Genomic DNA, 9662 nt, shown 5'->3' with positions numbered 1-9662 from the left:
CCTCGCCGCTGCTGGCGCCTAGCCTGACCACCACCACCAGCAGCAGCAACAGCAACAGCAACAGCCCCAGCGGCTCGATGTTCGACTCGTCCGACCCCACTGACGAGGAGGTGCGCTGCATCAACAGCGCGGCCAAACTGTGGTCGGGGGGGCCGGCAGTAGCGGCGGAAGGAGGGGGCGGGGAGGGGGGGCCACGCAGCCACTCGCTCTCGCCCTACGCCGCCGCTGCGGACTCCTCCCTCCAGCTGGCCAAGAACTGTGGCAGCGCCAGCAGCCTGGTGGCCCTCAGGGACAAGGACCTGAAGAAGTTCTTCAGCGTGGACACCAAAGGCTTCCTGGATAAGCCGTTGGCGTGCGGTACGGGCGGGGACGACACGCGTCGCCACTCCATCGAGATCTGCCCCTCGATGGAGGACGCCGAGGACGCGTTCGACCAGGCGCTGGCGGAGATCCGGCACCCACCCATGCGCGGCAAGTCCCTCCACATTCCCAGGAAGAAGAAGATGAGTCCCCCCTGCATCTCCGTGGAGGCCCCTCAGGAGGCCGGCGCGAGCCCCGTTCCGCACGCGTCGAACGCGTCGAAGAGCAGCACGTTGTTACGCCGAAGGACACCCTCGAGCGAACAGGTGCAGCGGGACTCACTGGACCTTCTGGAGCACCAGGTGCCCCCAAACCAGCCTCTCCTGAGCAAGCAGGACATGCTGCAGGCCGCCGAGTACCAGGCCCTGCCACAGATCACCTTTGACCCGACCGACCCTAGGGACATGGACATGGGCGGTGTGACGAGCCCCCTGCTGGACACTGATCCACGTCCGCGCCCCTCTCCCTTTGACAGTCGACTCGAGGAGTCGACGGATTTTTGCTCTCCAAACAGGACAGCCTTGTGACGTAATTAAAAAAAAAAAAACGAGTGGGAGCCAGCCACATTTATTTGTGTGACGTGAGTCACGGTGCACATTCTTCGAGGAGAGGTCTGTGAATGGCACGGCATTGACCCATCGGTTTCAGTAGCCAAAGTTCAAAAAACTTTGTTGCATTGTTTGCCCCAGGCTTGACACTGGTCATCTAAAGCCTGCCAGGAAAAGGCAGTCGCACCGCGGGTGGTCAAGCTCTCGACCTGACAAGCGAACGGGGCAAGGTGTTGCGGACACTGGTTATGCAATTTCAGGTTTCCGTCTGGAACTCTGACATGTATGTTAGTCCTGCGCTCAGTCACATTGATCTGGGCGCTGGATGCTTGTCAACATTCATTTACACTGTTTCGTCTTGGGATCACGTTTGCCCACGGTTGTCATGGCCCACGGTTGTCATTTTCCTTGTAAAAGAGTATAGAAGAGGAACACGAGTAAGAGCTGTACACATTCAGTACTGTAGGTCTTACGGTCTTAATAGAAGAAATATTGTTTCAACGACAGAAATAGCTCTATTCATATCCACATATTTTTATAGAGATCTATAATGTTTTTTGCACATATCGATTTGAATTTCGAGTTGGATGTTCTTTTTGTTGTCCTCCTGTGAATGTACGTTTCTTTTTTAAAGAAGGTCAAGAAGCAGTGGGATCGATTCCAGTCAATTTAGACCTACTGATATTGAAATACTTTTTATTTTTTTATTGGGAGGCGGGGGGTAATGACAATGTCAGTGTAGATCCGACGAAAACCAAACTACAAACAATCTGTAGCCTGAGTGCAATATACTGTGTGTGTTTATGTCAGTCTGCCCTGCTAGGTTGCTCATGTTTTGCCACCATACACACGCGCGCGCACACACGCACACACACACACACAGACACACACACACACACAGGGACACACAGGGACACAGAGGCTCAGAAACACACTTACACACACACACACATAAACGCAAACATATAAACACACACACACACACACACACAGGCGCACACACACAAACATATAGGCACACACACACACACACACACACACACACCCACATTGGTTTGCGTGTCACAGACACAGCCCTTTGCCATATACTCAGGTTCATCTCAAAGTGAATGAAAGACATCTGTGTCTCACTGTAGTCACTCGCATTATCTCGTTTCCAAAGGAATTCTTGTGACTCATGCTAAACTCTCCTGCGGCATGCATGTGAAGGACTAACTAAAAACTTTAAAAAAAATAGTTGTGATACTTTGCAAGATTCATTTTGTCCTCTTTCTCCTTACGATGTTTTATAACTTTGTACCCTGTAAAAAAAAAAAGACAAGAGAAGCTGTTGTATTTATTTGCAAAAAGGATGATTGGTTAAAAATTGATTGAAGCTTTTGGTGACAAGCTGACTGTCACAAGTCTGTCCTGTGAGACCTTTCAGGTTTTGGATTGGTCTCTGGGTTTGTGTCTTTTCCTCAGCTTCAAGCAAGTTGTTTTTTTCCACCATTTTGGTGGAGTGTTGTATATTAGCTCGGGTGAATGAGAGAGGTGGACTTCATTTGTGTATAGCTTAACCATACGATTACTTTTGGTATTCATTTCCCTACATGACTGCAGGGAAGTCACACATTTGTAATCATTTCTCCAGGACTGAACCTCACCTCAGCTGTCAGTATAGCGAGAACCCACGTCCCATTTGCTCATCACTCTATCAATCCAGTTTGCTAGTTCAAATAGTTGATGCAGCTCATGAATTGTAGTAATTTATTCATACCCTCAATTTTTGAATCCTCTAAAAAAAAATGAAGTTTAAAAAAAATGCATGCTCTATGAAAACTACAAAAAAATATTAATAAAACAGCTGGATGTTTTTTTTTTTTAAGATCTTTTGATATTGCAATTTGCAAATGTTCTCATTTGTAGAATTGACTACCTAATTGCACTAGGCTGTTATGACTAGATATTCCTCTTTGTAGTACTGATGAAAACCCACTTATTTATTGTCTAATACAATATTTTATGGTAATCAATATCTACAAAAGGGGGAGGCAGTCATTGAAAAAAAAAAAAAAAAAAAACATGGTTGGTTCAACTGTGCTTGCTTTGTGGGGTATTTATCAGAGGATTGAATCTTAGCAGCTTGAACTGAAAGTTTAATTCCCTTCACTTGTGACAATCCACCCGAAGAGGATGGTATCCTAAGGGAAATGAAGCACAGGGGAGCCAAACCAGGTTTTAGTGTTTTTTTTCTTCTTTTCATAAGAGCAGGTATGGATTTTTAAGGTGACAAAACGCCAGGGGGGTTTGGGAATATGGAAGTGTTTTAACTATCGCTTTTGGGCTTCATGATACTACAGCTGTTTTGGGAGTCTGAGGCTTTTACCCCTTGAGCAGCCTAGTGTCCTTAACCCCTTGAATAAATAATCAAAGCATTTCCCTGAGCATTTTATGGAAGAAGACGACGTGTTCTTTTTCCTTGTTGTCAAGCGAACTGTCTGCAATAATTTCATTTTGGAGAATACAGACCAGAGGATGATGCAGTACTGGGTGGTGTTTGAAAGGTTCTACAATGGTATTTTTTACATTGTATTGTCACTTTTATTGTGTAATGATCAAATATTGACCTGAAAGATATACCCTGTCAACTGAAGAGAAATAATTTTATTGGAAAAAGTATCCGTGTCCATAGTCTTTCTTTCTCTTTCTATAGGTAAATATTTCCATGTTTCATTGGCACATAGGCTACAACTGAATTTATAACACCTTGTCTAAATGTCGTAATATTTGAGATGGCATGACTGGCAAAATAAGCAAGTAATTTTACTGTTAATAGGCATAACTCAAATTTCCATTCCAATTTCAGGTGAGATATTAAAGTCACTTTGGCACATTTTTCGAATCATCCATAACATTTTCAAACCAGTGGGTGCATTTCTTGAAAACAGCACTACACAATGTCATTACTCACTCATAATTCTTAGTTTATGTCAATGAATGTGTCACTCCTACCAGAATGCAAAGTAAATTTGTCATTATTTGGAACCAAGACAGCCACAATACTTATATAGCCATTTTGTCTATATAAAATCATCCTGAGTGTGTATATTTTATTCCCAAATTTGTGTTTTCCTATCTGTCTTTTTAACTTACACTAATGTATCATACCACATCATTACATGTCTTCACCTGAATGTTAGGCTACTTTCTACCAAGTCAATGCTGTTCATGTCACTGACAACAATTTCAACACAACAAGACACAGATATTGTAGAAGATAATCTCAGAATGCAGATCACTCAAGAGACCACAGGACTGAATACAACAGACTGAACAGTAATCAGTATTCTTTTGAGGCCACCAAACCATTACCTGATGGTGTTGTTGTAGGGGAAGTTTACTTTGACCCAAATTACCACATATAATAATTTGGGTGTAAGATGTAGCGTGCTGTAAAACCCATTGGTGGGAATATAACTGAACACATTGTTGTCTGATATATTGCCCATTACTGTATTATTTCCCCCTTGCTAGATTGGCACATCCACTCTGGCTTGGTGGCCTATGACACTGTGCACACAATTCAATTAAATTGTATATGTATAGCACCAAAACAATTAAATTGTCTCAAGGCGCTTTACTGAGCCCAGGGCCTGAACCCAAGCACAATGGCGACAGGGGCAAGAAAAAACTCTCTGTTAACAGAAAGAAACCTTAATCTGCTTGTGGCAGAAGGGGAGAGAGGAGGATCATACACGTATCAGGATGAGCATGCTTGAAGTGGTTAATGTACAATATTATGTTACAATGTTACAATACATACAAAAAGTAGCATGGTATATTCATGACACATACACATATCATAGAGGATAAGGAGAGAGAACATTCGAGTATTGTAGATTAGCTTATTGTGTGTGCTCGTAAGGTTATAAGGGTAAGTAGAGTAATGGAACATAAAACTATTTCGATGGTGGCAATTCTTTTTCATTGCAGGTAAATGCTTCGCAGAATACGGGGTAGATTAAGTGCATGACAGTGTGGTGGGGGCGGGTATGTGTAGGCAGAGGGTTTCTGTAAGAAGATCAGATGGAGAAACTGCAGCAGAATCCCACAGCGAAAATAGTCTACATTAAGGGGAAAATAGACAAAGTGGGTGGGTAGACTTCGGCTACCAATACGCGTACATGTACTCAACGGCTATGGTGATGAGGAGCAATGTTTCCACAGCCATCAGCATTTGCGAGCAAAGGTCACGCTCATGAGAGAGAGAGAGAGACAATTTGGTTAGTAAACATCAAGTTGATAAACGGATAAAGAGAAACTTAGGTAGGCTAATATATGACTTTAAACTAATGTAATCAAGCCTCAAAAGTGAGTTCAAATGAGAAGTAATTCAGCAGACATTCCAACAGTCATATAATAATAATAATAATAATAATTGGTTTAGAAATGTTGATGACTTGCTCAACTGGCGTGGCAGTATATTTTGTTTGTTTTATACAAATGAAAAAGCAGCCAAAATGCAAATGCAGCCATTCATTGAGCAATGCTGCCACTTGCTGGTAGCCTATAGCACATCCTTTACTTTCCGCAAAGCAAAATAAGACAGAAAGAAACAGTAAAATATCTGATTGAGGAATGAAAATGCATTTCTTCTATTTAGCAGATTCCACTTTAATGCCGTGTGCTGTGCCATGCACATTTCTACTTGGTTTGTTGGGACTAAAAGTGGAACTAAAAGTCGTTGGGACTCAAACCTGGAGGGGACGTAAACAAGAACGTACCCATCTGAAGGACCAAACGCACTTACTTCTTCCTGACAAACGCAAGCATCACTTAAAGATGTTTTCTTTCTGAGAGGTCTAAATGATGTTTTTGTTCTGGGTATTTGAATGGAAAAGAAATAGTAGACACGAAAATAATCAGTAATGCGAGCTGCGTGGATAATCAGCAACGGTCTGTCTGAGGTTGAGTTCGTTTGCTAGTAGCTGGTAGCTGCAGTAGGATAAGGTTGTCGTTAGTTTGAAATATCAGTTTTTTACTTAGTTTGAAAAGTGTTTTGGCCTTAATGATATAAAGTTATGTTTATAGTTCACATTGAGTGTGGAATTTAGTTGCGCAACTGCTAGTTATGATTTTCTACTAGCCGCTCAGCTTGTCTTGCGAGTGAACTAACGGTATAAGTTTAACTGTAGTTATGTGGGGAGAAATCGAACCGTCTTGCCCAAAGTCAAGTTCTTCAGCTGTTGAGAAAACCAGTAGTATCGAAGCTGGACAAGATGAAATTAACGATTGCTCTCCCCCTTATTCAATGGGGCAGAGTAGAAGGAATGAAGGCTGTCCTTCCCCTGCAAAGGCACGGGAGCCTGCTAAGTGCGAACATCCAAGCTGTTTCGGTGACATGTTAGAGGCCGTAGCAGTTAGTGGCAGTGAAGTGAAAAGCCAGCAGGTGGATGATCCTGACCTCACACTGGAGGAGAGAAGGGTGATCCTGCTGGAGCAGTATGAAACCAAACCTTTGGTTTTCCTGGAGCGCTATCAGGCTCACCTGAAACCAGAACACCTGGACGCCTTCTCTCACGTCAGCTCCGACTTCAGGGCTCAATTCTGCTTCAAAGAGGTGCAGAGACGAGCGGGCAGTCAAACAAACAGGACCCGTGTTCGCAATCACCGCTATGCAGCTCTTAGGGCATTACAGAAGGGTAGGTAGGGGGTCTAATGACCTCATCACAACGTTTACATGGTCTCTTTTATGGCGCATATGTGGCAGAACAGAGAACACAAGTTCAACTTTCAAAGATACCTTTTTAATGTTAATTGCCATACACTGAGACTTGATTAAGCAAGAAGGACATGTCACTCATAAAGGTGTGTGTGCGTGTGTGCGTGCGTGCGTGTGTGTGTGCATTCATTCCGGTGTAAACACAGAGGGGCAGTATTTTAGCGAGGAGCAGATGCGCATACGGGAGCCCCTGCTGTACGAGCAGTACATCGGCCAATACCTGAGTGAGGAGGAGATATACCAGCGCTCCCAGGAAGCCATGCTGCGGGGACCGGGAGGCCTGTCTGACCTACTCATCGACTCCTATCAGGAGAGGGTCCTGCAGGGGCGTCTGCAGGAGCAGCTGGACGAGGAGGACTGTGCACAGGAGGAGGACGATGAGGAGGAAGATGATGGTGAGGATGACAATCAGAGAACAGCTGGTGGAAATGTGTGTGTGTGTGTGTGTGTGTGTGTGTGTGTGTGTGTGTGTGTGTGTGTGTGTGTGTGTGTTGTGGCTTGTGTTTTAGTGAAGAGCAAAGGGGAAAATGTCCTGGAGGAGGAGGAGCCGGAGCCAGTGGTGTAGTCCATGGTATACGCAGGTATACGGAGTAGGCTATACCCACTTATTTTTCAGTCAGCATTGCGTTCACCCACTTCTCAAAACAGAACGTTTATCCTGTGCTGTATGGGCTGCTTAAAAAAATGAAGAGTACACCCACTTTTCCAGGGACCACTACACCACTGGTGGAAATGTGTGTGTGTGTGTTGTGGCTTGTGTTTAAGTGAAGAGCAAAAGGGGAAAATGTCCTGTTATCAACCCTTGTGTGTAATGTATGTCTTAATATTTGTTGTGCAGCACAGAATGTTACCGCACATAGCACTCTTGAATGTAGCATGTTCAACTAATCCAGCCACAACCGGTTTGGTTTGGTGTTTCCAGGACGCGGCAGAGGGGGCGAGCAGGAGTGCAGCGCTGAGGAGAAGATCCTGTTCAGGGAGGAGTTCCTCACCCAGATGCACCAGCGCTTCCTGGACGGCAGAGACAAAGACTTCAACTACAGGCAAGCGATTGCTTTACTGATGCAGAATCAGTTTTAGGGGGTCGGGGTAGACTTCAACTACAGGCAAGGGTTTGCTTCACTGATGCAGAATCAGTTTTAGGGGTCGGGGTACACTTCAACTACAGGTAAAGCGTCTCGTCACTGATGCAGAATCAGGTTTAGGGGTCGGTGTAGACTTCAACTACAGGTAAAGCGTCTCGTCACTGATGCAGAATCAGTTTAAGGGGGTCGGGGTAGAGGGCAAAGACAAAGACCTCAACTACAGGCAAAGCGTTTGCTTCACTGATGCAGGATCAGTTTTAGAGGTCGGGTAGAGGACAAAGACTTCAACTACAGGTGTTTGCTTTACTAATGCAGAATCAGTTTTAGGGGGTCGGGGTAGACTTCAACTACAGTTAAAGCGTCTCGTCACTGATGCAGAATCAGGTTTAGGGGTCGGGGTAGACTTCAACTACAGGTAAAGCGTCTCGTCACTGATGCAGAATCAGGTTTAGGGGTCGGGGTAGACTTCAACTACAGGCAAGGGTTTGCTTTAGTCATAAAAATCTATTTTAGGGGGTCGGGGTAGACTTCAACTACAGGCAAAGCGTCTGCTTCACTTATGCAAATCAGTTTTAGAGGTCGGGTAGAGGACAGACTTCAACTACAGGTGTTTGCTTTACTAATGCAAAATCAGTTTTAGAGGTCAGGGTAGGCTTCAAATACAGGCAAGCTTCTGCTTCTTTCAAAATCAGTTTTAGGAGTCGGGGTAGAGGTAAAGGCATATAAGCGTTGATGTTTATCAATGAATCTCCAGTAACTTATGATTCACACAGTTAAGCATAAAATGATTAATTTAATAAGATCTCTCTGGTTTATTTTTCGAACCCATTTTTAGTGAGGTGGATAACAACCCAGATTATGACAACTTGGACATCGTGAGCCGTGATGCAGAGGAACGCTATTTTGATGAAGATGGGGATGAGGAAGAAGAAGAAGAGGAAGAGGATGAGACAGACATGATTCAACAATGAGCTGAAGTCCAGTTGTATGATCATCTATCAAGTTCAAGTGTTTCATCTGCCTGTTCTGATCCTTAGTTTACACAAGTATATATGGAAAAAGGCACATTGGCTTGTTTGTACAAATATGTGTATTGACTTTGTTTTTTGCTATTAAAACTAAACAAGATACTGGTTCATCTTTTCTTTGAAGAACCAACAGAATCTCATTAAATCCCAAGGTTGGAGGCTCAGGTAGTTATTATATAACTAAATAATATATTAGAAGTGCATACGTGAGGCTTTCCATGGTTTTCAGTCATTCAGCAGGGTCTCAAGAAATTAAAGAAAACCTACTCATTGCCATGTGGTGCATATGATGTGTTCAGGTCATATCGTACAGTACTACAAATACCTTCAATCAGATCCTACATTAAATGTCTTGGCATGGTAAATAATGGCCAAGCCTTGGCAAATTGTGATTGTGATAAGGGCTTGTCAATGGTCAACTAAACTGTAAATGATTCTAATCAAAGTTTAAAAGCTGCTGAAAAAGCCACGAAATACATTTATACAAATTACCATTGTGGAATGACTTACACATTTGCTTGAAATGCACATCAAAGTTCCGTATAAAGCTTTGTCTGCAGAGAACCCTCCAACACTGGCCATTCACGGCCCTAACTCAGAGCTTGGACATAACCACTGCTAACAAATGTTCCGCCCCAACCTTCCGAGAAATGAAAGCATCTCTTCACGTTAACAACGAGATAAGTCAGGACAGAATTAGACACTCTGATACTTCAGTTACAGACATAAGAACACATCACAGCTGTACTGAATGACTAGAGAAATGAGCCTGCAGGTTTAGAGAGTAAATACTTTATTAAACATTCAAGATTCTGTATTAGCATCACTAGGTCTCGAATTAAAACTCTAGAAAAAAAAAAAGAAACTAAATGGAATT

The 9662-nt window shown here is 43.5% G+C and overlaps 2 protein-coding genes across 2 annotated transcripts in view; both read left to right on the top strand.

Annotated features, from left to right (window-relative positions):
• cacna1ha (calcium channel, voltage-dependent, T type, alpha 1H subunit a) overlaps window positions 1–1129 on the top strand; it is a 118170-nt gene extending 117041 nt beyond the window's left edge. Inside the window, exon 34 of the mRNA XM_080856711.1 lies at window positions 1–1129. This exon is cut by the window's left edge and continues 127 nt beyond it. Within this exon, the coding sequence (XP_080712837.1) occupies window positions 1–887 (887 nt within the window). The 3' untranslated portion in view covers window positions 888–1129.
• A 4565-nt stretch (window positions 1130–5694) lies between these two features.
• ccdc97 (coiled-coil domain containing 97) lies at window positions 5695–8728 on the top strand (the record flags this gene model as incomplete). Its single annotated transcript, XM_080856714.1, has 4 exons — window positions 5695–6592; window positions 6819–7067; window positions 7595–7715; window positions 8593–8728. The coding sequence occupies exons 1-4, from the start codon at window positions 6088–6090 to the stop codon at window positions 8726–8728; spliced, it is 1011 nt and encodes a 336-aa protein (XP_080712840.1). The 5' UTR covers window positions 5695–6087.
• Window positions 8729–9662: the final 934 nt, after the last annotated feature.

Source organism: Sprattus sprattus (genome assembly GCF_963457725.1).
Source record: "Sprattus sprattus genome assembly, chromosome: 18".
NCBI classification, from domain to species: domain Eukaryota; kingdom Metazoa; phylum Chordata; class Actinopteri; order Clupeiformes; family Clupeidae; genus Sprattus; species Sprattus sprattus.
The sequence above is the reverse complement of the archived record's forward strand: the minus strand, read 5'-3'. Positions and strand labels throughout refer to the sequence as shown.